At 53.2% G+C, this 27657-nt stretch overlaps 1 protein-coding gene across 4 annotated transcripts; it reads left to right on the forward strand.

Annotated features, from left to right (window-relative positions):
* The first annotated feature begins 6 nt into the window (after positions 1-6).
* LHX6 (LIM homeobox 6) lies at positions 7-26616 on the forward strand. Of its 4 annotated transcripts, none has more exons than XM_017884238.1 (10): positions 7-237; positions 1426-1497; positions 1875-2068; positions 2416-2537; positions 11562-11782; positions 14480-14580; positions 14772-14867; positions 15060-15234; positions 19061-19164; positions 24406-26616. In XM_017884238.1, exons 3-10 carry the CDS (start codon positions 1937-1939, stop codon positions 24424-24426), a joined length of 972 nt encoding a protein of 323 aa, XP_017739727.1. In that variant the 5' UTR covers positions 7-237; positions 1426-1497; positions 1875-1936; the 3' UTR covers positions 24427-26616. The 4 variants fall into 4 exon arrangements, with proteins under 4 accessions (XP_017739727.1, XP_017739723.1, XP_017739724.1 ...); XM_017884234.1 differs by having other exon boundaries at positions 13-237; positions 1875-2057; XM_017884235.1 differs by lacking the exon at positions 19061-19164 and having other exon boundaries at positions 13-237; positions 1875-2057.
* The last annotated feature ends 1041 nt before the right edge of the window (positions 26617-27657 follow it).

The raw sequence follows: 27657 nt of genomic DNA on the forward strand, positions 1-27657 counted from the left end.
GGAGGCGGGGCTGGGGCCTGGCCAGGGGCGGCGGGGCCGGCGCCTCCGCTCTCCTCCTGTTCCTGCAGCAGCCTCTGCTCCCACTGCGGCTGTGGCCCCCCTCGGCGCAGCTCTCCGCGCGGCGCGCCCGCTGAGCCCGAGGTTCCCCGGCCCATGTACTGGAAGCATGAGAACGCCGCCCCGGCGCTGCCCGAGGGCTGCCGGCTGCCGGCCGAGGGCGGCCTCGCCACCGACCAGGTGAGCCGGCGAACGACTGGGTGAGCTGCCCAAGTCGGGGTCGGGTAGGGTACGGGACCCAGCCGGGCCGAGCCGGGTGGCGGGCGGCTGCAGGAAGGAGGGGTACGAGGCTGAGCCTGTGAGTGTGTGCTTGTGAGTGTGCGAGCGCGCGCAAGCGACGGGGGGGGGGGGGGGGGGGGGGGGGGGGGGGGGGGGGGGGGTCGCGGAAAGCGGGAACACATTATGCAAATGTTGGAGGAATTTCTCAAAAAGCGATTTAGTAAAGACACAGGCGAATCAAGAGGAGGCGAGGCCGGTATTGTCCGTCTGAATAGGCGCTGATAGCGCCGGGGGTTGTGCGGGCGCAGCGCTGAGAATCCCGACGCGGGGCCGGTCCTGGGCGCGCGGAGGGGCTGTAGGGTGCTTTTTCCTCCCCTTGAGCGCCTCTCTTTTCTCTTTTTGGTCCCGTTTCGCCCCGATCTCGCTCCCTTTTTGCTCCGGGTTTCCCTCCGACTGGCCCTCGAAAGGCACCTGAATCCGTGTCAATATCGCCGCTTCAATTTCGCGGCGCGTGTCAGGCGGGCAGGCGGGCGGGTGCTCACCGCGCTCGGGGTTTTATTTTCCCCAACCACCCTCCGCCCCTCACCCATCTCTTTTTTATTTTCTTTCTTTCTCTCTTTTCTCCTTTTTGCATTTTGTGCCGAGAGGAGAAGGGAGCGAGGAAGGGGGAGGGGTGGGTGGAGAGAGAAAAAATTCGATTTTTAATTACTACCATTAAAAAATCAAATTTGCAATTCTTTGGGCGGCCTGATGGATCTCACTGATTGACAGTTGGAATTGACACTCTGGCTACCTCTTATCTTGGGCATTCACGACAATTTCTAATTGCAGGTAGTTTGTGTGTGTGTGCGCGTGTTTTTTTTCCCCCCTCAGAGGCTTGGATTGCAAGGGAACTAAGCGATTACTTCAAGAGCCACGGGTTAAGTGCAGGGAGAGGGGGAGAGAGAGGGAAAAAATCCAATCCAAATTCAAATTGCTTCATTAGAGAGACACCGCTTTTGTGGGGAAGGGCTTTAAATGCCCACTACAAAGTTAGGACTCATTGTTCGGCGCCGGTTTATATAACAGGCGCGGGGAGGCGCTGGGCTCAGGCTGCGCGGAGCCAGTTCAGCAGCAGCCGCCGCCTGCGTTCCCTCCCCCCTCCCCCAGGTGATGGCCCAGCCAGGGTCCGGCTGCAAAGCGACCACCCGCTGTCTTGAAGGGACCGCGCCGCCCGCCATGGTGAGTCCGTTTGGCCCTGCCTGCGGTGCCCAGTCCTCCAGCGGCCCGGCCCTGGGGACCTGGCCAGGCTTTCCGGCCACGAACCGCTGCTCACGCTCTGGGGGACACCCGGCGGGCGCCGCTCCTCTCTGAGCCTCGGTTTTCCGGCCGGGAATGTTGGCTTTAACCGCTCCTAGCACCCAGAATGCGCGTGTTAAAAGTTGGCGCCGTCCCTTCCTCTCCAATAGGCCCTTCCATCCCTGTCCTTCAGTCTACGGCGCATCGTCCCGGGGAGATTTCGTTGTCAATTGGTGTTCGGGGGCCCCAGATTTATCTCCGAGGCAGCCCCAACTCTGGGTGCCCAGGTCAGCGCTCCTCTCTCCTCTCCCCCGCCGCAGGCGCAGTCTGACGCCGAGGCCCTGGCAGGAGCTCTGGACAAGGACGAGGGTCGGGCCTCCCCATGTACGCCCAGCACGCCATCTGTCTGTTCACCGCCCTCTGCCGCCTCCTCCGTGCCGTCTGCCGGCAAGAACATCTGCTCCAGCTGCGGCCTCGAGATCCTGGACCGGTATCTGCTCAAGGTGAGACAGGGGTAGGTGTTGAGTGCATATTGTCTGGGCGTGGGACGCAGCACAGGAGACTGCAGGAAAGCACCGCAGGCGCCACGTCCTCTTACTTACAAATCCTGGCTCCACGCCTGCCCGACTGCGAGGCTTTGGGCAAGACTTAGGGTCTCGTCTGCACCCCCGGGTTCCGTCTGAAAAATAGGAAGAGTTTATTTCCATTTCCCTGAGTCTCGGTACTACGCAAGAAAAACAGGGGAATCGCATGCACCTTCTGAGCTTCAGCGTCTCTGACTGCAAATGGGACCCAGGAGGCTGGGGCCCGGCGTGAAAGAGGCCTGCGCTGAGCCGACCCCCGTCCCCGCCCCCTCCCCAGGTCAACAACCTCATCTGGCACGTGCGGTGCCTCGAGTGCTCCGTGTGTCGCACGTCGCTGAGGCAGCAGAACAGCTGCTACATCAAGAACAAGGAGATCTTCTGCAAGATGGACTACTTCAGGTAGGCTGCGGCCGCCGGGGCAGCGGTGTCGCAGAGGGTTGGCCCCGGGCGCATTCGGAGGCCACTTTTGCGGCATGTGGTCTCTAGCTCCAGAGCCCCGGCGTCCGCAGTACACTTCCGGCGCGCAGCGCTGACCCAGCCTGCCGGCACTCAGCGGCGCGAACCCAGAGCTCCAGGCAGCACGCTGGTGCTTGCACAGGTTCGCGCCCCGGATCTGCCTTCGGTCCTCGCGGTCCATTGGGTTTCGGTATGGTCTCTGGCTCTGTCTCGGGTCCTGCCTAAGTCTCAGGCTCCAGTTCCGACCTCGAGCGCCTCGGTGGAGTTCTGACGTCCCCAGCTCTGGTCCGGACCCACTCGGATCCTAGCCGTCGTCCGGCTGCATTTCCAGTGCACTCGGGCTTCGAGTTCCAACCCTACTCGGACATCAGTCATGCTGGGCTGGACGCTGAGCTGGGCTCCGGACTCTTGCCCTGGCTCTGACCCTGGCTCCGCTCTGGGTTCGGGTATGGTCCAGCCCCAAGCTCCAGCCCCAAGAACCAGCCCCACAACAGTCTCAGATCCGATCCCATACCCAAGCGCCTCGTCCTGAACCCCAACCTCTGTCTCCAGCTCCATCTCAACTCATTCCCCGGCTTCACTGGAGTGTCGCATTCCGAGTCTGGGGTCATGCGTGGGCCCCTGGCGCCTGTTCTAGTCCCAGCTTCGCTGTTGTTTTGGCCCAACTTTGGCCTCTACAGGGTCTAGGCCTTGCCTTTGCGCCGCAGGGATGGGAAGTGGGAGAACCGGGCACCCAGAGCCCTGAGTGGGATTATCCCGGGCTGCGCTCTGCGAACTGCAGGCCGCGTCCCAGCAGCCGACAGCAGCCTGGCGCATCCTTCTGTTCTGCTGCGTCTGGACCACTTGCCTGGGTCTCACTTCTAGCCATGAAGCCTGAACCTGACCTGATTATGGGATCGAGGTCACTGCAGGGTCATGGCCTTGTCTGCTGATCCCAGTGGGAGGCATCAACCAGCCGGAGGCTTGGACCACCAGGCCTATGGGATCGGAGGAGAATGATGAGGAGTTGGTTCCTGAGAGGGATGCTTGTTTCCAAGTGCTTTCTCAAAAAGTGGAGAAAGCTGCTTCCCTATAACTACCCTTCAACCCACAGACATCCTTCCTATCCTTGCATAGGAAGACGTCATGGCTTCAGTCTTCCTGGCCAGACCCCTGCCCTAGAAAGAGCCTCTGGGAATCAGGGAATATGGTGGAAGACGATCTCCTCCTGTGCACTGGCACTGAGCCTCCAGGGATCTGGAAAGAGAAGATCTTGAGTCTAGGGGGAGGTTGGCAGCATTTGGGGCAAGGGTACTCTGAAGAAACCATGGGAAGCATGGTTAAAGAGACAGACTCTTCCTTTATGGGATGGATGTGAAAGAGTGTGCAGCTAGGGTGGGGTGGGGACAGCTCAACCAGGTGGCCTAGGACTCAGTGTGCAAGGAGTGCCTGTGTGTCTGCATTGTCTGGGATCTGTGCAGTAGTGCTGGGGAAAGCATCACTGGGAAGGGTTGGGGGTGTGTGGATAGCATGTGTGTTCATTTATGGACAAACATTCATCTTTTAGTTCCTGTGTGGGTATCAAGAGTAGGTGTCTGTATGTGAATGTTGAGACTGTGTATGTGCGTGTATGTGTGCATGTGCATGTATGCAAAGTAGTGAGGACAGGATTACATCTGGACTAGGATCTGGAGGTGAGAGGGTGAGGTGAGGGGATTCTGAAATCCCATCATTCCACTCCACCCTCTCCTCTGAGGGGGTATTCCTGCATAAGGGCCTCCACCCAGACACTGAGGGATGAAGGGTGTGTTATGAATGTATTTGTGAATCTGGATGGCTGTGTGTGTGTGTCTGTGTGTGTGTTTCTGTGTGTGTAGTCAGAAGGGGGTTAATGGTGTATAACCAAAGTGTGATGTCTCCTCTCACTGTCCCATCTGACTACTGGTTTGGCCAGGACAGGAAATGGAGGTTACAGTCACTGTCTAGCCACCTCCCTGCTCTAGGTCTGACTCCAGTTAGTATAAAACATCCAGATGGGCTGGACACCGTGGCTCACGCCTGTAATCCCAGCACTTTGGGAGGCCAAGGCAGGTAGATCACAAGGTCGGGAGATCAAGACCTATCTGTACTAATAATACAAAAATTAGCCAGGTGTGGTGGTATGTGCCTGTAATCCCAGCTACTCAGGAGGTTGAGGCAGGAGAATTGCTTGAACCCAGGAGGCGGCCATTGTGGTGAACCAAGATCATGTCACTGCACTACAACCTGGGTGACAGAGCAAGACTCTGTCTCAAAAAACAAACAAACATACATACAAAAAAACATGCTAGATGATGCTTGGGGGCTTCCTGGATTCCTCAGCGACTAAATTCAGGGTGCCAGCTTGGGAACCCCAGCAGAATGGTGTCTGGGCCTCTCCTATAGACTAAGGCACCACCAGGACACCTCTCCTGGCTCTCCTAACAATAGATTTGGCAGTCTTATTTGCTACTTGCCCAAATTTCTTTTCTGCTTCTTCAGCCTTAGCTCATGCCCATGCTGGACTGAGCCTCCTTGGATACTGTGCTTTACTAGACCTTGAAACTAGTCAAAATACGGATCCTGACTCCACTGTTGAGAGCCTCCCCTTATTCTGGAGTCCTCTTCCCACTGCAGTGGGGTAGAGAGTAGGGTGTGCAGCCACTGTGGGAAGAGGCAGGAGACTGGGGGCAGTCTGGCCAGTTGTGACCTTGGCAAGTTGCTAAATCTCTCCTCCCTTAGTTCACCCTTTCCAAGGCTGTCTCCCAGAGCTGCCAAAGAGGCCACTCTTGCGGGAAGTCTCCATAAAGACTCCCTAAATGGCGGTTGGCATGAATGCCTTGATTATCACCATTGTCATCTTTGGCAGGGTGGATGCTGGGCACAAGCCCATGATGGCATTTCCCGACGCAGCCTGAGGAGCAGAGCCTGCCTGGAGGGATGGCTGGGCCATTTCTGGGCTGCAGGTTCTGAGCACTAATCTTTTTCCAATGACAAGAGCCCTGAAAGCAAAACTAAACCAGATTTCTGGTTAAGAAAATGGAGGCAGTAAAAGCTCACATTCCCTGGGTTGAGAGTAGAATTGTGGCTCTTCTGATCATTTCTCTCCCTGCAGGCATAACCCATCCCTGGCAGCCCCACCTGTAACAAAAATAATAAAACCCACAAAAAAGGAAAGAAAAAGCCGGTCAAGTGCCAGGCAAGGACTATTATCTGCACTGCAATGCAGTCCAAGCTCTGGGTGGCTGCTATGAGGAAGCTCTTCCTGGAGAGAGTGTGAATGGTGGTGTAGGAGGCAGAATTTTCCTCTAAGGAGCTGGGGCCCAGGGAGGGGTCACATGCTGAGATTCTCTAGGCTTCTGTTTCCTGAAGCCCAGGATCAAGAGTCTGGTAGGATGTGGACTGGAGCACTCTGCCCAAAGTATGGAGATCCCATGGTCCTCTAACCTCTGGTATTTTCCCCAGGGAAGAGGGTCGCCTAGGTTCGATCCCCCACCTTGTCGCTCCTTGACATTATCTTATAGACCCTCCTTCAGTCTCCATTGGCAGAGCTAGCACTGGTGGCTCAGGGAATTAAAGGTTAGGAAGGAACTCCAAGTTCACCAGGGAGAGGGTCAGCAAAGCATAGAGGAGACAAGGAAGTCCAGTGCTGCTCCTGGCTCATTTGCATTGTTGGGAGAGGTTGGTTCTCATTGGCTCTGTGTCCTTGGCCAGGCCACTGGACTCTGTCTCAGTTTCTCCAATTCACACTCTAAACAGGATCCTCACCAGCCCTTGTGGGTTCAACCAGATCCCTACCTCCCCTTACTCCCTGAGATTCCCAGCAGGAAAAAAAATTACCACCAGAAAAATGTGATAGGATTCTTAATTTCTTCACCTTTTGTTAAGACCATTTTCTTTCTGTTTTCTTCCAAAATGGAAGAAAATTCTGGAAGAAAAATAGTGCTCCTTTCCGGGACATTCACATTTCCCCTGCTACCAACAACCACAGCCCCAGACAGCTTCTCATACCTGCAGCTGCTGCCCTACAATAGGGCATGGCCGGATCTGCAGTGCCCTCCTGGCTCCCTCAGCCTGCTGGAACATCATGCCCATTGTATAGTTGAGGAGACTAATGTACTGAGAAAGTGCCATTGCTTGCAGTCACACAGGACACCAGTCATCAGAATGTATGGAGTTCTTGTCTAAGCCAGGAACTGGGCTAACCCTTTACCTGCTTTATCTCATTTAATTCTCAGGTCCACCTTGTGTGTATGATACTCTCATAATCCCACATTATGGTGGCATTGGGGTGGGATTGAGGAACTGAAACCCTGAGAGATAAGGTCACACGGCTAAGTGGTAGAGACTACATAAGCCCTACAGCAGCCTGGCTCCACCATCCCTGCCCCTAAACACCCCCATACTCTTCTATAGGTGAGATATATCAGCCACCCATCTATGCATCATGGGGCCCCTCTCTGCTGATCCTAAGATTCCCTGCCCAGTTTGGTGCACACCCACCGTGTTTTCTGATATGTGGCTCCCTGGGTGATCTTGCAACACTGGGGCAGGAGTGACTTCAGAGGCCTGTGAGTGGAGCACCTTTGTCAATATCAGGTCACTGTGGTCCCTGGCCCTCCTGCCTTCTGACAATGGGAGTGGGGAGTAAAGGGTTAACTGCATCCCCTCGTGTTTATGAGGGTGGGGGTTCAGTGAGTGCCCTGGAGGCTAAAGTTCCTCTTCCTAGCTAGGCCCAAACGACTTCAGGCAAGCCCCCAGCCTTCTCTGGCCCTCCGCCTTGAGCCCAAGCTCTGTCACGGGCTCCAGCGGGAGAACCCCACCCCCTCCCGCAGAGCGAGAGTCCCAGGGGAAGCTCGGAGCGGGAAGCGGCCCCCCACCGCCGCAGAGAGCGGCCCATCGGCGGCCAGCTGTTGGGGGACAGATGTTGGGGGAACTGAGAGGGGAGCTGGGGAGGAGCCTCAGGGCCGGGACCTCTGAGACGGTCGTTTTAACCTCTTAATTGCTGGTTCTGGTTTTTGTTTGTTTTTTTTCTTTCCCCCCTGGCTTCTTCCCCTACGGGTTTACCTGGAAGGGAAGGGGCAGAGAGAATACCTAGGGCTCCACCTCCAACCCACCTTGTTCGCCTCACAGGATCTAAGGCCTTCAAGAACGTCTTGAACCTAAAATAAGTGAACCCCCGTTTGAGTTTCGGCCTCTTGGCTCAATAGCTTGGTAACTAACATTGGCGTTTCCACTCTGAGGTTTGGTTTCCTTGTGCAGAAAAGGGGTAGCTTAATAGTGGAAGAAGGGGTCGAGGTGAAACTCAGATGGGCTCTTTCGTTGAGGCTCATTCATCCAACAAATAATTACCAAGCGCTTACTAGATATCCAGCATAGTAGGCTGGGAAAGTGAGTCTGACTTGGTCAAGGGCGCAGAGCTCCCTTCCTACGACCATGAGTACCCAGATATCTCTGCTCTCCTTTCAGGGGGTAGGGGCACTGCGGTGCGCGACGCCCACCTTACTCCTTTTAGCAGTTGCCAGGATGAGCAGTATCTGTCGAACACTTCTCCATCCCCAAAGCGCCGTGGGTCCTTTGCATCTAGGCCCTTCACATGCCGGGATCCAGGGACGCGCAAGGCCCGGACCTCACAGCAAAGCTGGGGTGGCAGTAGACACACCCCCTAATCCCGTTGGCGCTCTGGTGGCAGTTCCTGCACATCTCTTTCTTGAAGTTTCGTTGTCTCCGCCGCCGATTTCGCTGTTTCTGGAATCCGGTGGCTCCGGCCTCGCAGCCCGCCTGGGAAGGAATGTCGTTTTGTCAGAGCCTGGATCGATAAGCCTTTTCGTGCCCTTCATGCTGGTGACTCCTGTCCTGGGTCGGGGACAAGCTGCAGGGCAGTCTGCAATGCAACCAAACCTACATAATCCCCCCTAACCCCACCTCAAGGTTCCAGCGCGAGGACGATTTCTTAAACTGGGCTGAGCCACGAGGAGTGCAAGAGGATCCTAGAGCTGGGACAGCTTCCAGCATTTCGGGTGACACGCGGAGCATAAGAAAGTTGCTGAGAGGTCACTAGCGGCGCCTACCTCGGACCAAGGGTATGAGGACACTGTGACCTACCTGTGTAGGCGCAGAACGGACTCGGGCGTCGGGGACTCTAGGGGCAGGAAGATCGCGGTGCGCAGAGAGTCTTTGACTCGTCCCTGGCCAAGGAGAAAGAATCCCGTGAGCCAAGCGCACAGAAGGCTCAGCCGCTGTTGCCCGGCTTCTGATGGCCATGACCTTCCCTGCTTCGGCTCTTTCCGCTCCCTGAGGATGCACTCACTGCCTTCTCCAGGCGGGTGGGCCCTTGGCCCCGCGCGCTGGAGATTCCAGAATCAGCGGTCCGGAGTGAGGACGCGGCACTGCTAGACCAGCCCCGCTTCCTGTTCATCCATGCGGGATTCCAGCTTGCCTCGTCGCCAGTCCAGTTGCTCCGCAGATTCTAGGTACTTCTTGCACTTTGGAGGGGGCCTCAACCCCAGCCCCACACTCTGTGGAGTTTCCGCAAACCACTCGCCAGCTCTGAACCTTCGATTCTTCGTATGAAAACCCGATGCCAGAGTCCCCACTTCACCGGGTTGCAACGAAACCGAGAGGGTGCAGTGAAGGCGTTGCGCCCCAGGACCCCGGCCCGTCTGAGCGCGGCTGGCCTCCCCCTCCTCCTGCAGCACACACAATCAGAAGCCAGCCTCCCCTCAGAGGCCAGAAAGAACTCCCAATCCGGATACCATCAGCCCGGTGGCAGAACCCGGGGTCGGCCCTTCGGGGGAGTAGAGGGAGTAGGGGGAGTAGGCTGGGTTGGGCAAAGAGGTTTCCTCTCCCATTTAAGGCGGGACGGGGAACACAGACCGTGAGCTGGGCTGGGCACTCCGCTGGGAAAGCCGCGCTTCCGAGGTCCGGAACCGCCTCCGCTTAGGGGAGCAGTGGACTAGACTAAGGTGCTCAGCGCCTCCTGAGGGGACCGCGCCGCCCTCGGAAGGGTCCTCTCGCGCTCCTTGTCGGAGACTGTAGAGTTGAGGTTGAGTCTGGGAGCGGAGACTGGCAGAAGCCTCTGGGCTCCTGCACTCAGTCCAACCCAACGCTGTTTTTTTCAACCGACAGTTGCTTGAATTTGTCAAGGCAGGCAGGCTGTAACCAGAGCGTTTTTGCCGGACTGTTTCCTCCGTGCACACACAGACGATTCCGAATGCTCCCCCGGGTGGAGGGGTACCGGCCCTGGGGACGCAGAGGCAAATCTTCTTGGTTCCCCACCCGCAACCCCAGGCCCCCAACTCTAGGAAAGTGGAAGGGGTGGAAGGGAAGAGCCAGAAACATTTACAAACCAGTGTGGTCAGCGCTGAGAGAGCGGTGCAGGGGCCCTGGGACTCTGGGGGAGGGTAGGTCAGTGCAAAGGCCTGGGGGTTGGAAAGTGCTTCAGAGGAAGCCATAAAGACCTGGGAGTGACCTTCCCTTGTGGCTGACTGGGACACATGCCTGGACGGTGGGGCGGCATATCTTGAAGGTTAGGGAGATGGGCCTGAAGAGGATGTGGTCGCTGGGGTTTTGCAAACCCCAAGGGTTTTGGACCAGATCCTGAGGATAGAGTGGAGCCACCATAGGATTGTAAGCAAGGCAGAGACAGGATTTCATGTGCATGCTGGAAACTTTGCTGTGACTGCTCTGTAGAGGATGGGTTGGCAGGGGCCAGACGGGAAACAGGGAGACCCGGGAGGAAGTTGACAGTGAGGATTGCATGATGGGAGCCTGGCCTAGGAGGGCAACAGTGGAGATGGTGAGAAGGAGATGGATCCCAGAGATACTTGGGAAACAGAACCAACAGCATCCATGATTGGCTGGATGAGGGGTTGAGGAGAGAGAGGAGTGCATGATTATGATTTTCAAGCTTCAGGGGCTGGGCGAGTGGTGGCACCGTTCTCTGAAACAGAGGGTGTACCGGAGGAAACAGGCTGCCAGGGTTGGGACAGAGTCATAGGTGAGTCATCCACTTTAAAAAACACACTTTCCTTGGTGCCCGGGGTCAGGCCCTGGGCTGACTTCTGGGATGGAGTAAACCAGACTCTGCTGCCTCCTGGAGGGGCTTCCAGTCTGGTGTTGGAGGCAGGTGCACCCAGATTGCCAGACTACAAAACCAGAAGGGAGAAGGAGAAGAGATAGAATCAAGGAAGGCTTAAGGGGCAAGAAGACATTCAATCCAGACTTTCTATTTTATTTTGTCTTTTAACATTTAGTATCATTAATAGAATGTCACAGGCTCCAGAGGGACTTGCTGGGTACTTAGCCAACTGCAAAGCATTAAACAAACAGTAGTAGTCATTGCTATTGTCATCTAGTTCAGTGCAGGACAAGGAAAACGATAACTCAGAGTTAAACAGTTTGCCCAGGGTCACAAAGCCAGTAAGTGCTTATCTGTCTGTTCGTCTAAGAAACTGCACTTCTGTGCAGCTGGGGCTATAGCTTATATTCATCTCTGGAGTCAGGATGACTAGGGTTCCTATCATTACAAGCGGTGTGACCTCCTGCAAGTTACTTTACCTCTCTGGTCCCCATTTTCCTCACCTGCAAAATGAGGATTAATTGGGATAATCAACGTAAAACAATTAGAATCTTGCTGGGCAAGTGGTAAGGCAACAACTTGCCTATTATTACTATTATTGTGTTTTTTCTAACTTGTGATGTATTTTTAACAAACAAATTAATATGCAAATATAAGTGACCATCATAGAAAATTTGGAAAATTCAGAAAAACACCAAGAATAAAATAAAAATCACCCATCAGTTCACCTCCTAGGTGGGACTAGGTGTAGAGGGTTGGTGCGTCCAAGCTAAGGCTAATGCCTGAGCTGAAGACTTACAGGCGAGGAGCCTAGGGGCTGGTGGGCCATTGGGTGGTGGAAGGAAGGAGGAAGGTTGGCCTGTCTGAGTGCCTGTCCTCTCGACCTGCAGCCGATTTGGGACCAAGTGCGCCCGGTGTGGCCGACAGATCTACGCCAGCGACTGGGTGAGGAGAGCTCGCGGCAACGCCTACCACCTGGCCTGCTTCGCCTGCTTCTCGTGCAAGCGCCAGCTGTCCACTGGTGAGGAGTTCGGCCTGGTGGAGGAGAAGGTGCTCTGCCGCATCCACTACGACACCATGATTGAGAACCTCAAGAGGGCCGCCGAGAACGGTACCCAACCTGCTCCGCCTGGCACCTCTGCTCCCAGCCCTTTCCCTCCCCACCCCACCCCAGGACCCCAGGAACCACCCACACTCCTCTACAGATTGGGCCTTCCAGGTATAGCTCCGCAGGCAGCGTAGGGCTGGGGCGGCGCACAGATCTTGCACTTCCGGCTCGATCTTTTGCTTGGAAGTTACAAGTCACTGCCCTCCTTTGCAACTATGTTTCCTTATCAGTAAAATAGCGTTAACGACAGAACACCTTCCCAAAGATAGACGAGCTGATGTGTTGTAAGGCCAGGAGGCACTCAGTGAACCCTAGAAATGGTTCTCATAACCGGGCAGCCTACTCCACGTTTGGACAGCTCTCATTGGCCCCGGGGCTCATCGCCTCCAGTTGCCCAGGACCAGGCTTGGGCCAGTCCTGGAGAGATGACTTGGCTCCCATTCTCCCATTTCCTATACTAGCAGCTCCAAGCCAGAGGTTTGAGGAGGGATTTTCATCCGGGACCAGGGTCTCTAACTACAAGGGGAAAGAACCAGGTTTCTGAGTCTGGAGACCAGGCTCTCACATACTGTGTTGACATATGAAGTTTCCTTTTCTCTCTGGGCCTCAGTCCCCACATCTGTGCAAGACAGATACTGAACTAGAATGATCCCTAAATCTCTTCTGGCTCTGCCACTGTGATTCCCCAGATTGCCCAGGAACAAGATTCAGGTCTTTCAGGGATCCTGGGGACCGAGACACAGACGAAATGGAGCTGGGGAAGGGCAGTAATTGGCTGTGGGCAGAGGCAGGGACTCTTTCTCTAATTCCCCTGTTAGGGTCTGTGAAAGCTGCTAACTTCTCTGTAACAGGGATTATTTTATGTAATCCTTACAACAGCCCTAGGAAGTAGGTGGCACGTCCCCATTTTACAGAAGAAGAAACAGGATTTGCCAAAAGTTATATACTAGTAGATTTGCCTATTCCAAAGCCCAGCCTCTTAACTACCATACCATACCATACCATACCATACCATACCATACCATACCATACCATACCACCTTGGCCCTAAGCTCTAGGGCGCCTTAATCCCATCTCATAAAGCCAAGGAGGCTTCAGGGATGTTGCTGCCTCTGTTTTAGTTTCCCATCTAAAAAACCAACACACCAATCCTTGCCCTGTCTGCTTTCCTGGGGGACATTAATACCACCAAGTGTCTGCCCAATCCCCAGTTCCTCTGGGGAGGAGTATGAACCACGCTTCCTCAACTTCTAGGTCCCAGCCTGGGGACTAGTCAGGGACTGCCAGAGTATTCCTGGCCATGGCCATAACAGGGCCATCATTTTCTCCTGCCAGGATCAGGACTAAGTGGGTCTAAGGGGCCATCTAGTGAACTTGGGTTTCACTTGCTGCCTGCTGATCTGCAGTGGTGGGCAATGAAATTATCTGCAGTGGTCAGCAAGTCAGCAGCGGAGCTGGGATGGAAACCCAGGAGTCAGAGCTTTCCCACACTGTGGTCCAACAGTGACCACAGGCTCCTTCCACACATGGTCCAACCAGGACCACCTGTAGTCACAGCCTTGCCAATTACATCCTAGCTCTCACAGCCACACCTGTCCACAGACTTAACATGCTGAGGAACTTGAAGGTTGGGGCCTCTGGTCTCTCTTACTGATCAGCCCTCAGTATTGGCTACTGTTTCACTTTTTAAACACACACACACACACATACACACATATTCATTGTAGAAAATTAGAAAAGATGGTAAGCAAAAGAAGAAAATAACGATTGCTCCAAATGCTGCCTCCTTCATATTTTAATGTGTATCTTTTCAGATTTTTTCCATGTATGTTACAGTGTTTGCTTTTTTCCTTCAATATAATTTTTTCCTAATTAAAAAATTACAATAAATTGTGAACAATGGTTATTTCTGAGTGCTGAAATTACTGGTGATTTTTATTTTCTTCTTTGTGCTTATGGAAATTTTCTGAGACTTTGAGGATATTCAGAACAATGAAGTATTAAAAATAAAATGGGAATATAGTTAGTGTTTTAGTATGATTGTAAAAGTAATATGAGTGGAAAGAGAATATCTAACATATACTCCGGTTAACAAAATTCACCCTTAGAGAAGTAAGGCAACATATGATTTTTTTTAAAAAAACCTCAAAAGTTACAGGAATACTGAAAGTAAAAAGTTTCCATAATCACATTCCTGGAAAGTAAACCACTGCCAACACCTTGTTGTATATTCTTACAACCTTTTTTACTTCCGCTCATTTTTACAAAATTAGGAGCATAGTTCCATTACTTGCTTGCATCCTATTTCCTCTAGCCTTTGGTTTCCCCCAGTTTCGTCAGGATGGAGCCCAGTTTGGGGCATTAGGGTCAGCTAGCTTTCAGCTTCTAGTCGAAAGGGCCAGAGCAGGGGCTTTCCTTCTCTCTGAGCCTCAGTTTCCTCCCATGTATAAAGAGGTAACGCCACCTCTTCTCAGGGCTGTAAGACGTGGTACGGTCGTGTAAGAAGTGGCCAGTACTGAGCGGACGCTTAGAAACCCCTTCCCCAAAGACTGAGCTCAGGGACTAGGACCCTGGGATCCCCGCTCCCAGCCAACTCCCGCTCCTGACCCTTCCAGGGACAAGCTCCCCCCACCCCCGTCCTTTCCAGGCTGCCACTAGAAGAGATGGGGACGCGTGGTCAGCCGCTTCTATCGCCCCCAGGGAACGGCCTCACGTTGGAGGGGGCAGTGCCCTCGGAACAGGACAGTCAACCCAAGCCGGCCAAGCGCGCGCGGACGTCCTTCACCGCGGAACAGCTGCAGGTACCGTGGCAAGCCGCTGGCGGCGGGGGCGGGGCCGAAAAGGTCTCCTGGCTCCACCCCTCTGCCCGGACCCGGGTGGCGGGGAGGGGCCGCAGCTGCCTGGGGCGTGGCCTGCGGGCTGGCGCCGCTGATTGGGCCGGGGTCTCGGAGTCTCCGCGTGCGGGCGCCTCACCGCCCTCCCCGCCCCGCAGGTTATGCAGGCACAGTTCGCGCAGGACAACAACCCCGACGCTCAGACGCTGCAGAAGCTGGCGGACATGACTGGCCTCAGCCGGAGAGTCATCCAGGTGGGACGGGGTGGGCGGGGCCTGGGGACCGCGGGCACGCCCCGGAGCTCGTAGCTGGGCTCGGCGCGGAGGGTCGTGCGTGCACGTGGCCATCCTTCTCCAGGAGGCGACGAGGCGGTCCCGCCTGGGGTACCCTGGCGGCGCGTCCGACTCTTTTCAGCGAGGCTGAGGCTGCCGAGGCTGTCGTTCCAGGTGTGGTTTCAAAACTGCCGGGCGCGTCATAAAAAGCACACGCCGCAACACCCAGTGCCGCCCTCGGGGGCGCCCCCTTCCCGCCTTCCCTCCACTCTGTCCGATGACATCCACTACACCCCGTTCAGCAGCCCCGAGCGGGCGCGCATGGTCACCCTGCACGGCTACATTGAGAGTAAGTAACCGCACAGCCCAGAGCCTCTGGGCCTGCGGGGAGGGGGCGCGGAGGAGCGCGCGTGGGCGGCTGAGGCCGAGGCGTGGGGTGGGGGTCTTGGGGAGCCTCGTGGGTGAAGAAGCGGGACCCGAAGTCATTTGGATCTAGGAGTTGGGGAAGAGGGGTAAAATCTTCGGCTGTGCCTTGGTGGAGTGGAGTCCTTCGTAGAGGCAAGCGATTTAGCCATTCAAAAAATACTTTCAAAGCACCCAGTCTGTGCCAGGTACCTACTCTGTGGAGCCTGCGTTCTGGTGGGCATGGAAAAATAACTAGGCGTGTCGTTTTAAGTGGGATGATTCCTGTAGGAAAGGTGCTGGATAGAAGTGACTGGAGATGCTGCGGAGTGGAAGGGAAGGGGCTGGTCTGCCCCTCAGCAAGCAGAGACTGAAAGGATGGATAGGATTTAGTGAGGTACCTGAAGTGGGGGGAACGGAATGTACGCAGGCCCTGGCCCAGAAAGCATCGTGGCATGGGTGTGTTTTGGGGTGCAGAAGGCCACTGTGGTGGGAGTGTCCAGGGTGTGAGGCCTTTGGCAAGTCACCTAACCTCCTTGAGCCCTGGTTTCCTCATCTGTAACCTGGGATGTCAATAATGCCTGCCTCACAGGGTTGTGAGACACCATTCATGCATTCAGTAGCTATATCTTTAGTGCCTTCTGTGTTCTTTGCACTGGCATACGACAGTGAACACAGTAGACCAAAGCTGCTGTGCTCTTGGGGCTTACTACAGCGTGGGAGATGGTGGAGATGATAAAATCATAGGGAGGGAGCAGGCATGTCCGTGGCAGGGAGCATTGTGGCGGAGATGCAGGGGCAAGCGGGTCATGGTGAAGTGACTTGTGAGCGGGAACCTGGAGGAGTGAGGGAGGAGCCCCGGGGATTTCTGGAGAATGAGGGTTCAGTGCATCTGCTGCTGAGCAGGTGCCTATCACAGATTTGTCTTTCCCTTTGAAGTTATTCCCATCAATTGTTTCCTCCATGCTGGGCATGACCAAAAAAATAGAAATGACTATGATGCACACACACACAAATCCTCCCTTCTCTGGCTCCATGTAACAGGGAAAAAGAAGGGAAATCAGAGAGAGAACTGCTGCTTACTGACCATATGCCATATACTCTACTGACTGCGTCTCTAAATATCAGAGGCCACCATCTCCTTGAATAGATGAGGAAACCAAGGGCCCACTGTAAGTTAGTGGGAGCCTGTATGCCTTAATGACCAAGTGTGGGCTTTGGTGTCAGATTGCCAGGCTTCACATCCCAGCCCTGCCATTTACTAGCTGTGTGACAGTGGGTGAGTTTCTTAGCTTTCTTGAATGCTCATTCCCTCATCTGTAAAAATGAGGATAATAAGAGTATCTCAAAGCAGTGTTCTGAGCATCAAATGAGGTAACCAATTGAAAGTGTTCAACATTCAGCAAGTGCCGCATAAGTATTGGCTGCTCTTGTGATGGTAGGAGTGGTTTTGGTTGGCAGAACTAGGAGTGCAGAGCCCTATCTCCGCACTAGGCTGCCAGTTGGAAACCATGTCTCTATATAGTTCCATTTCTGAACTATCTGCTCAGTAGGAGTGACATTTTCCCCCTTTCTTTTCTCAACAATGACTATATTCAGGCTGCACAGAGCCTGTTAAAGGTGCCAAGGATCAGGGGCTCTATAAGTACCAGGGTTCTGAGCTACCTGCTAATACTTGGTGTAAAGTCAATAAGAAATCTAGATGATCCCTTTGGACTTGGGGCCATGACTTCCAGAGTCCCCACCAAGACTCTGTCCGTACACTCTGTTGACCAAACTTAGATCTGTCTTTGATGCTTAGAGAAGAGGCTGAGGTGCCCTCTCCACTTACCCTTGTGGTGGAACTCAGCTTGGGGAAGAAGAGGTTGGGGGTGGTTGGGGGTGTGTGCACCTGCACCTCTTGCTGCATGACTGACTAAGAGTCACCACAGCAGTTTGCTCTATGGTAAACTATAGTCATGGAGTTGTGAATTTTCTGAAGCCTTGAGCTGGGAAGCTAATGAAAGTGTTAGAACCAGACCCCAGAAAATGAGTTTTCTGTAGAGTTTGCTCTGCAGTTAACTAAAGTCACAGAATACTGAGTTTCCTGGAGGCTTTGAGCTTGGAATCTGATAAAAGCTTTGGAACCAGACCCAGAAAAATGTAGATATACATACATTTTCCAAGTAATCTGAAGTTGTATATGGACTCCTTGAACACCCCAGGTGAAGACTCCCAATTTAATGTAACTCCTTTATTCTACAAATGGGAGAACTGTGGCTCAGAAGGGAACAGTGACTTGTCCTGGTTTATATATCAGTTGTAAGTGTCTCTACAATGCCCTTTCCCTGTGACCAAAGAGAATGAAGCCTAAAGAAGAGACCAGCAATGGACTTCTCCGCTGTATTGATAAACAGGCTGAAGCATGAGATATTTGGATCCTACACAAAGGTGGACTTTCCCCAACAGTTTTAGCTGTTGGAATATGGTATGGAAATTCATTCAGCAAATACTTAAGAGTACCTACTAAATGCCATGCCTCACTCTAAGTGCTGGAAATCCACAAAGATCTAGAATCTAGAAAACAGACAAAAAATCCTGCCCTTGTGGAGCTTGCATTCTAGTTGGCAAAGACAGATAATATAAAATAAATAATAAAAATATGCAGTAAGCCAGGCTGGGCGTGGTGGCTCATGCCTGTAATCCCAGCACTTTGGGAGGCCGAGGCGGGCAGATCACTTGAGGTCAGGAGTTCGAGACCAGCCTGGCCAATATGGTGAAACCCCCTCTATACCAAAAAAACAAAAATTACCTGGGTGTGATGGCGCATGCCTGTAGTCCTAGCTACTTGGGAGGCTAAGGTGGGAGAATCACTTGAACCCAGGAGGCAGAGGTTGTAGTGAGCAGAGATGATGCCGCTGCCCTCCAGCCTGGGTGACAGAGTGAGACTCTGTCTCAAAAAAAAAAAAAAAAAAAAAATGCAGTTAAGTCAGATGATAAGTGCTAAGGAAATAAAATAAAGCCGGGAGGAAGACAGGGAGGGTAGGGGGTAGATGTTGGTGTTGGTTGCAGTTGTAAAGAGAGCGGTGACATACGAGAACAGAGTCCTCTAAGAGGCATGGGTAAAGTCATGGTAATACCTAAGAGATACGAACTTACTGAGGAGGGTCTGAATAAATGGGGCACAGCCTTGCTTGCAGGGCCTGAATAGGCAGGGTACAGCCTTTCTTGCATGTGCATGAATATGAAAGCACATATTTATTTAGGAGTGTTTGTTTATCAGTGAGCTAGATGGTTATACCTCACTATCACATAGCTTTTCATAAACTATAAAGAGCATCACAACTGGCTGGGCGCGGTGGCTCACGCCTGTAATTTCAGCACTTTGAGAGGCCGAGGCAGGTGGATCATGAGGACAGGAGATCAAGACCATCCTGGCTAACATGGTGAAACCTCGTCTCTACTAAAAGTACAAAAAATTAGCCGGGCGTGGTGGTGGGCACCTGTAGTCCCAGCTACTCGGGAGGCTGAGGCAGGAGAATGGCATGAACCCGGGAGGCAGAGCTTGCAGTGAGCCAAGATCGTGCCACTGCACTCCAGCCTGGGTGAGACTCCGTCTCAAAAAAAAAAAAAAGGCATCACAACCAATCCTACTGAAATCTTGCCCAGGGTTACCCAGGAGGTAAGTGGCAGAGATGAAACTGGTTTCAGGGCTCCAGTTTGCAGAGCTCGGGGCAGGTGGGATCCTGTGTGTAGCCTGGGGGATGAGCTCCAAGGCATCCTCTCGTCCACAGGTCAGGTACAGTGCGGGCAGGTGCACTGCCGGCTGCCTTACACCGCACCCCCCGTCCACCTCAAAGCCGATATGGATGGGCCGCTCTCCAACCGGGGTGAGAAGGTAAATGGAGCCAGATTGGGTCTGGTGGGTCAGAGCCACCCTGTCGAGGATGGGCTTCTGGCGGCATCCCCTGTTAACAATTTGGTACCATGCTGCACTGTGACAGACCCTCTCTGCCAGGCCTGCTGAGACCCCCACCGCACCGCCACAGCAGTCACTGGAGCAGCTGCTGGCGCGTTCTGTGTGCATGGCCTCTCCGAAGGCCTCCTTGCAACTCCCTACTGGCAGTTTGCCCTTGTCTGTCTCAGATTTGTGTATTTCCTTTACTCAAGCTTTGAGGTTCCAGGGAGGGCTTATATCACTCATCACCCTACTTCCCACCATCTCACTGGTTCCTCCTTTTCGTTCTTGTCTGTTGGGAGTGGATATCCTGAGCTGATGGGGCTCAGGGATAGCTGGCCAGCCAGTGACCTTGGTCAACTGGCAGGGCCTCCTCTGTGGAGCCAGGATTTCTGGTTGTCTCAGGCTTTAGGAAAAAGGGTGCTTAGCTGTCCCCATTCCAGGGCTTCAAGGTATTGTTTCTGAAGCACTGCAACCCTTTGTTTAAACTTGTCCATAGTGCAGATGAAGGTGAATGGAGCTGCTCTGTGAAACCGTGGAGAGAGGAGGAGCCTCACTTCCCTCCCAGCTCCAAGACACCTCACAGTTAGCCTTGAAAGCCAGTGCTCTCAGACAACCCTTTCATTTTAGAAATGGGAACATTGAGGCCCAGATAGCTCAAAGTCAGAGACTGGATGAGAACCTTGCTTTTTTTTTTTTTTTTTTTTTTTTTTTGGACAGAGTTTCACTCTTATCACCTAGGCTGGAGTGCAATGGCACAATCTTGACTCACTGCAACCTGCACCTCCTGGGTTCAAGCGATTCTCCTGCCTCAGCCTCCCGAAGTAGCTGGGATTACAGGCACCTGCCACCATGCCCAGCTAATTTTTTTTTTGTATTTTAGTAGAGATGGGGTTTTGCCATGTAGGCCAGGCTGGTCTTGAACTCCTGACCTCAGGTGATCCACCCACCTCAGCCTCCCAAAGTGCTGGGATTACAGGCATGAGCCACCGAGCCTGGCCGAACCTTGCATTTTTTAATTCACTTGTTTATTTGGAGACATTTCCTGTGTCCTGTCTGTGCCCAGCATCCCTGAGTCTGTTGCCAGGAGTGGAAATGAGTAAAGTGTGGTCCCTGCCCCTGAGGAGGCCGGAGTTTGGAGGGGGAGGCAGATCCCAACAGTTACANTCTTATCACCTAGGCTGGAGTGCAATGGCACAATCTTGACTCACTGCAACCTGCACCTCCTGGGTTCAAGCGATTCTCCTGCCTCAGCCTCCCGAAGTAGCTGGGATTACAGGCACCTGCCACCATGCCCAGCTAATTTTTTTTTTGTATTTTTAGTAGAGATGGGGTTTTGCCATGTAGGCCAGGCTGGTCTTGAACTCCTGACCTCAGGTGATCCACCCACCTCAGCCTCCCAAAGTGCTGGGATTACAGGCATGAGCCACCGAGCCTGGCCGAACCTTGCATTTTTTAATTCACTTGTTTATTTGGAGACATTTCCTGTGTCCTGTCTGTGCCCAGCATCCCTGAGTCTGTTGCCAGGAGTGGAAATGAGTAAAGTGTGGTCCCTGCCCCTGAGGAGGCCGGAGTTTGGAGGGGGAGGCAGATCCCAACAGTTACAATACAGTGTGACAGGGGAAGCCGTGGGAGCTGGGGAGGGGGAAGGGGGCAAAGGAGAGAGGCAGGGAAGACTTCCCAGAGGAGGGAACCTCTAAGGCCAGGCCTGAAAGCTGAGGCATCAGGGAAGGCATTAGACACCAGAGCTCTCAGGGAACCCTGAGCCATTCAGCATTGTTGGCAGGCACATCTGGGAGGATGAGAGGAGGAAAGCAAGAGCCTTGAGGCTGCCAGGTGGAAGAGTCTGTATTTTATCCTGCGGCAGTGTGGGGTCCTGGAGGGCCTGTTGCAGAAACATCACTGTAGCAGTCTTCAGAGACTGCTGGGTTGGAGGCAACCAGTAGGAGGCAGGGAACCCAGTAGGTCAGTGGGTGTGGCAGTCCTGAGGGAGAGGGTCAGAGCGTTAGGGCTGGAGTCAGGAGCCCTCCAGTTCAGCAGATCCCAGTCTTGGTGTGCTCGGAATCACCTGGGCAGAGATTCCTAAGCCTTGCTCTCAGAGAGTCTGATGGGGTGGTATATAGGGATTTGCATGTGTAATACTCAGTCTGTGTGATTCTAATGGGCAGTCGGGGTAGGGACCGCTCCTTTAGGATGGTACTTCTGGCTCGGCCTCCTGATTGAGCTCAGTACACCTAGTATGTACTGAGCTCTCTGTGCTGGGCACCACAGGAGAATGTGTATGGTGTGGAGGTACAGGCAGCCCTGGACAGATACATTTGTAAGTAAATGGTAATGCCTAACGCAAAATCCCGCAGAGTCTGTAGTGAGTGAGCATGCTCCAGGAACATCATCGCCGCTGAGACTGTCACATTCACAGGAAGAGCTGCTGTTTGCTGAGCTCCTTCTGTTCAAGGCAGCTACTTGTCACATGGCATCTGGTTCACACCTCACAGCCACTTTGTGGACATAGAGATGGCCTTCTCATTGTAAAGAGATAAACAGATTCAGAGAGGTGACATGACTTGTCCACGGATGCAGTGAGTTTGTCGGACTCTGAAGTCTGCGTGGTTCAGTAATTGCTTCCTTTTGTGCAGCGCTTTATTGTGTACACAGCCCTCTCTCCGAACTCATCCTTCATAGTCTCCCTGGGAGGATGATTTTGATGACCTCCATCTCATACTTGCAGAACCTGAGGCTCAGACAGAGCAGCGCTCATCCAGAATCACAATGTGAGCATGGGCCGAACTGGCCTGGATCCTACAGCCACCTGCCCCAGAGCTGTCCCTTCCTGTGGGAGGGGATTCATCCTATTAGACCTGGCTCTGGGACTGCAGAAGTGAGCTGACATGATCCCTGTCCTCAGGGAGCTTGTGGCTTAGCACAGGATGTGGGCAGCTACATTGCAGGGGAATAGGCAGCTGGAGTAGGCGAGAAACATGACCTTAGAGGACCCAGAAGAGGGGGAGGTGAGCTCTAGGGGAGAGACAGGGGACAAGAAGAAGGGCATTCCACATCAAGAGAACAGTATGTGCAAAGGCCCAGAGCATGGAGGAGTTTGGGTCGGAGGGGACCCTGGGGGGTGTTCAGTGTGGCTGAAGTCCAGGGAAGTGGGGAGAGCCGATGGGGGCCACAGAACAAAGGATCATCGAGAGAGGGTCTTGGACATTATATGGAGGGCAGGGAGTGGGCCCTGGAGGTGCAGAGGGCTGGGCTCAGTGCTTGGAGAGAAGCCTTTGCCTCCTGGTTGCTCAGCTAAGCTTGTGGTTCTGTCTCGTTTAGCCTGGGGGATAAGCCACGCTGGGGGCTGTCAGTTTTGGCTATACACAGTTTCTGGCCCCTGGTTTTGGCTGCTGAGCCAGAGTTTTCCCTTGCTGGGCTGTGTCCCCAACTTTGTATCCAGAAAGTCTGCATGAAAGTGTCTCTCCCTCCTTCATGACCTTCTGTCCTCTCCCTGTCAGGCCTTTCTGCCAGCTCCTGGGGACTTTTCTTATCCACAACTCTTCAGATTCCTGGGGCTTGGTGGGTGGCAGAGTGTGGGATGTGTGTGGCCAGCACAGGATTGCCTGGGCTTTCTTCCAAGTCCCTCCAGGCCTGAGCCTGCCTAGCTGTGAGGAGACTCAGTGTCCCCCTGGGGCTGGCCCCCGAACCCACTCATCTAGACCACCACTGGCCTGGCCTGGAGAACAGTGCTCTGAGCACTCAGGGGAGCATCCCCTGCCTCCACTGCATCATCATTTGGTGCCTGTGAGGTTCCAGATCCATATTTCTTCCTGGTTATGTCCCCTGATCCCACAAATTCAACACTTGGAAAGTTCTCAGAAATCAGGGCCAAGCTGTCATTGATCAGTGGAGGAGACTGAGGCCCATGGAGGGGAAGGGTCCTACCAGGGTCACCACTCTTGAGAGAGCATCTCTTAATAAGGGCTAACAGCCAGGCATCCTGGAGTCCAAAATGGAGCAGTGGCCAGGATGGGGAAGGAATGCCCACCCTGGCCACTCTGGATTTAGGCCTACTCGGAATCCCAGCTCTGCCACCTCCTTCCTGTGAGATCTGGGAATGCAATTAGTTTCTCTGAGCTGCAGTTTCTATATCTGCAAACTGGGGATAATAATAGTTCCCACTCCCTAGGGTTGCTGCAGAGAGTAAATGCATAATGTGTGTAAAGAGCCCAGCACGGAGCCTGGTACACAGAAAATGCTCCCTAGGTGTTGGTTATGATCATGATCACTATTATGGAGATCATCCTCATTGCTTTCCTCCATCACCTCCTTGTGATAACCAATTCTGGGCAAGTAACATTCCTGATCAGAAAGGGAACAGCCACGTGGTCATGCACACCAGATGCCCCTCACACTTTACTGTGAAATGACACATCGCCATTGACCAGCCAGCCAGTGATCCTTGACCTGAACTTCAGGGAACTGGCTGTGTCAGCAGCAGTGAGATGTCAACCAAGTGCTAGAGGCGGGAGTGGAAGGGGGAGAGGGACAGACAGTCCTGATCTCCCACGGTGTATTGGGTGCCCAGCATGTCTGAGCCACGCACTTCTAGGCTTCGTGCATGTGAAGATTAAGCGCATGTGAAGCTTAGCCCATGGCCCGGTGGGTAATAAGCAGTCAGCCACTACAGTCACGGTGACCTCGGAGAGGTAGAGGCAATGTGCTTTGGTAGGGAGAGCTTGCTGTGGGCCAGGCCTGGCCTCCAGTGCCAGGTCCTCTTCCTCGCCATGTGCCCATGGGCTCACTCGCTTCCACCTCTTTGAGCCTGAGTGCCCTCCTTGTAAAATAGAATGTTGGAACTCCCTCACGGGGCTGTGGTGCAGCTTCCATGAAATCAGGCACGGAAGGTGCAGGGTGAAATGCCCAGAAGGCTTTTGCTGCTGCTGTTGTATCTCATTGAATCTCTCTGATTCTCAGAGAGAGATTTTGTCATCCTTGTTTTAAAGGTGAGGAAACAAGCTCAGAGAGGTGAAGTGAGTTGCCCAAGGTCCCACAGCAAGTCAGTTGACAGAGCCAGGATTTAAACTCAGATCTGGGCCCTGAGTCCACCCTTCTTCTCTGTGCCTTTGAGGTTCTCTGGGGGGCGGCAGGGTGGGGCAGGCCCCCAGCTCAGTCACCTCCCATGCACTCCTCTTGCAGGTCATCCTTTTTCAGTACTAACGCTGCCGGCACTTCCGCATCTGCCCATGGGCGCCCCACAGCTGCCCCTCAGCCGCTGAGATCCAGTGTCCAAGCTGCGGCCAGGAATCCACCCACCTCCGCATCCACCCCCGTCCACCATCCTGCCCACCGCCAGGTCGGTTCCTGAGGCCTGGCCTTTCCCTCTCCTGCTGAGAACCAGAACCCACCAGGAGCACCACAGAGTCCTCCTTTTGGAAGGCAGAACTCCCTGAAATCTGGAATCAGGGTGGAAACAGCCTGTTTTTCCCATTTAAACAGGAGTCCTCTTCAACTTCAGCTGATTACAATAGCAAAAGGCGGAATTGAATTGTGCGACGCCAACGGCCTTCTAATTTACAGGTTTTTCCCCCCACATTGGCCTTTATTTACTACTTCCTTGGAACCATCTCTGAATTCTGAATAGCTGACAACCCCCAATGTTATCCACTCTGTTGCTTTTGTCTGGAAAACTCTACAGTGTTTGTGGGATGTCCCCAAAGGAAAGCTATGTTCTAATTTTATCATTTCCATCTGTCTGGTTATGTCAAGTTAATTCAGAAAGAGAAGAGACAGTGACCAACCCTGAGAGGCCCAATAGGGCAGAGATGGAGGCTTGCCCAGACTAGGAGGCAGGGGGGATAGACAGGGAATGGGGAGAAGAAATACCCCCATTGGTTTGGAAATCAAGGAGAGGGCGGTGACATATTGGACCAGAAGAGGCACTAGCCATTTTAAGGAGAGGAAAGAGAAAACTCTGGGGTCAGGGAGAGACCCTACCCCTACCTAATTATCCAACGTATATGTAGGAAACATAGCAGAGATGGTATTTGATCTGTGCCATGACTCTTCTAAATGTTTGGGCAGGTTTGAGTTGGGGACCCCTGTTGGCTACTTGTTGACCTCTCATAGTGGTGCTTGGGCCAGGTCTTCTCGATGGAAGGGGGATCCCTCATGGGGGAAAGGGAACAGAGCCCGGTGAAATGGCAGTCAGAATGTTAACCCTGGATCCATCTCTAAGTAGAGAGAGGGTGCCCATTGCCTAGGTGAGAGTGCCAACCTCAGGATTCCAACTGGCACCTCTGAGCTTCCCCACCAATACTTCCTGGAGCCAGCCCCACCCACCCCTGAGAACAGAGGCCAGTCACAGCTGCATAACATCCATCCTGCTACAACTCTTCCACCCCAAACAAAAGGGCTCAGGCTACACATGACCATGATTTATGTTTTCAGGGGATGCCCATTTGTCCCAAGCTTATCCTGTGATTCTAGAACTACCTGGTGTCCTGATGCATTTTCCTCTAGAGGTTGCTAATCAGCATGTTTTAGCCCAAGTCTGCCTTCCTCCTGTGGTTAACCTGTTATGTTGCTTTTGGAAGGAGACTCTAGGACAGGGAAAGCAAGTTCATGGTACATACGCAGCCGTTGTCTCTGTTTTTACTCATGGCAGACATTGCTAATCAATGGCAGCTCTATCTCACTAAGTCTGGATAAGGTTTCAGAGTTCAAATGCTTGAAGTTGGCACTTAAAATGAAAGCCTATATGTCATTTTTGCTCTGGGATCTACAGGCGGGCTAGGCACAGGTGCAGCCCAAGAAGGGAACCTGCTTCCTCTCCCTTCCAAAGATGGTGACAGCTGACTGAGGGCAAAGAACAGGCACCACTCAGAACGTGGTGAGTACAGCTCAGCTCAGCACTCAGCCAGTGGTAACTTGTGCCCAGCCCTGTGCTAGGCGCTGACATTAACAGGATCAACCAGGGCCAAATCCCTGGCCTTGGGGAGCTCAAATCTTTCCTTTGATTTTTGCTCCTGATCATCAAGGCCCCAGTGGCAACCGTGTGGTAAGTGGCCAGCCAAGCCCTGCCCAGGGTCACCCAACACCCACTCTGCCTTGAGCCTCTCCTCAGGGTCTATTCCTTGCGTGGATTATGTGGCCGTAGCATGTTACAGTTCAAACATGTCTCCACTACCCTGTTAAGAGCAGCCTGGGAACGTACAGGCCATCAAGACTATTTATTTAAATACAAAAAAAAAAAGGGGGGGAAACACACACACACAGAAAAAAATTGTAAGCACTTTTGTAAAACCAATGTCTGTTTTGTTACATACCTTTCATGTCGTGCTTTGTAAATGTCTTATTTGTGTAATAAAGTTAATGCAAGTAGAAGTGCTGGCACTGAAATCCAGAACATGATGGGATTCCATTTCTTTCCTGCTCTCTGGTGAAGGGCTTAGGTCCCTGGTTCCCAGAATACGTGCGCTACTGGACAGTGTAATCCTCCTTCCTGGGAAACTGGTACTATTTCCCAGTTAGTAAACAATGCATTGTAGAGGCCTGATGATGGATTTCTTCTCTAAGTACTCAGTCACACCTGCTTCTTATCTAAGCTTTGGAGGGAATCAGGCTGCTTGATGCCCTCCGTTCCAGTCTCTGAACACACACTCTCTGCTGGGCCCTGCGCTGGCTCGCACTCTCAGAAAAGGCTCCCAGCCAGACCCTGCCCTGGAGGAGCTCTCGGTCTGGCGAATACTGTGGGAGCCAAGGGGGTGGGTATTAGAGCTGGATCGTAGCAGACAAGAAGGTCACAGAATAGGTAAGCAAGAGGGTGGGGCAGGGAGGGAGGTGCAGAGGAGCCTGTTTGGAAGATGGGGAAGAATTTAATAGGGTGAAGTTAAAGGAATATGGAATGGGCAGCAGGGCCCCAGCTTCTGCACAAGACTGGGTCTTATAGTGGTTTTGTCAGGCTCCAGAGCCACCTCATAACCTGAGGAGTGAAAGAGCATCTTTCTGGTGGTTGTCAAATTTCTTTCAGCAGCAGAATCATTTGCTCAAGCCAAAGCTCCTGGTGTGGAGAGCAGAGCTGCCCTGCAGAATGCAGAGGCTTCCCTGACCTGCTGTGGCCCTGCACAGAAATGAGTTGCTCAGAAACCTCAGCTCATGGTGCACATGAGTCACTGACTGCAGGGCCCCTCTCTTTATTCTGTTAGTTTTTAAATCTGCCATCCTGACCCCATTTCTTGCTCTTCATACATCTGCTCTTCCAATCCATTTTCAAATGTTTAGATACATGTGTATCTTTGAAAATATGTGAGTTTGGTTGTGTGTTTCTTTACATGAATGTCCCTTCTGTTTTCAAAATACAGTTTGGAAACCACCAGTGGAGCTCAACTCTATCTACCAAGGGGACTGGCATCTTGGGGAGAGGTGATCATCCCAAGTCTGCTCCCTGGT

This window comes from Rhinopithecus bieti, unplaced genomic scaffold (assembly GCF_001698545.2).
Source record: "Rhinopithecus bieti isolate Rb0 unplaced genomic scaffold, ASM169854v2 scaffold_13710, whole genome shotgun sequence".
Classification (NCBI taxonomy): Eukaryota; Metazoa; Chordata; class Mammalia; order Primates; family Cercopithecidae; genus Rhinopithecus; species Rhinopithecus bieti.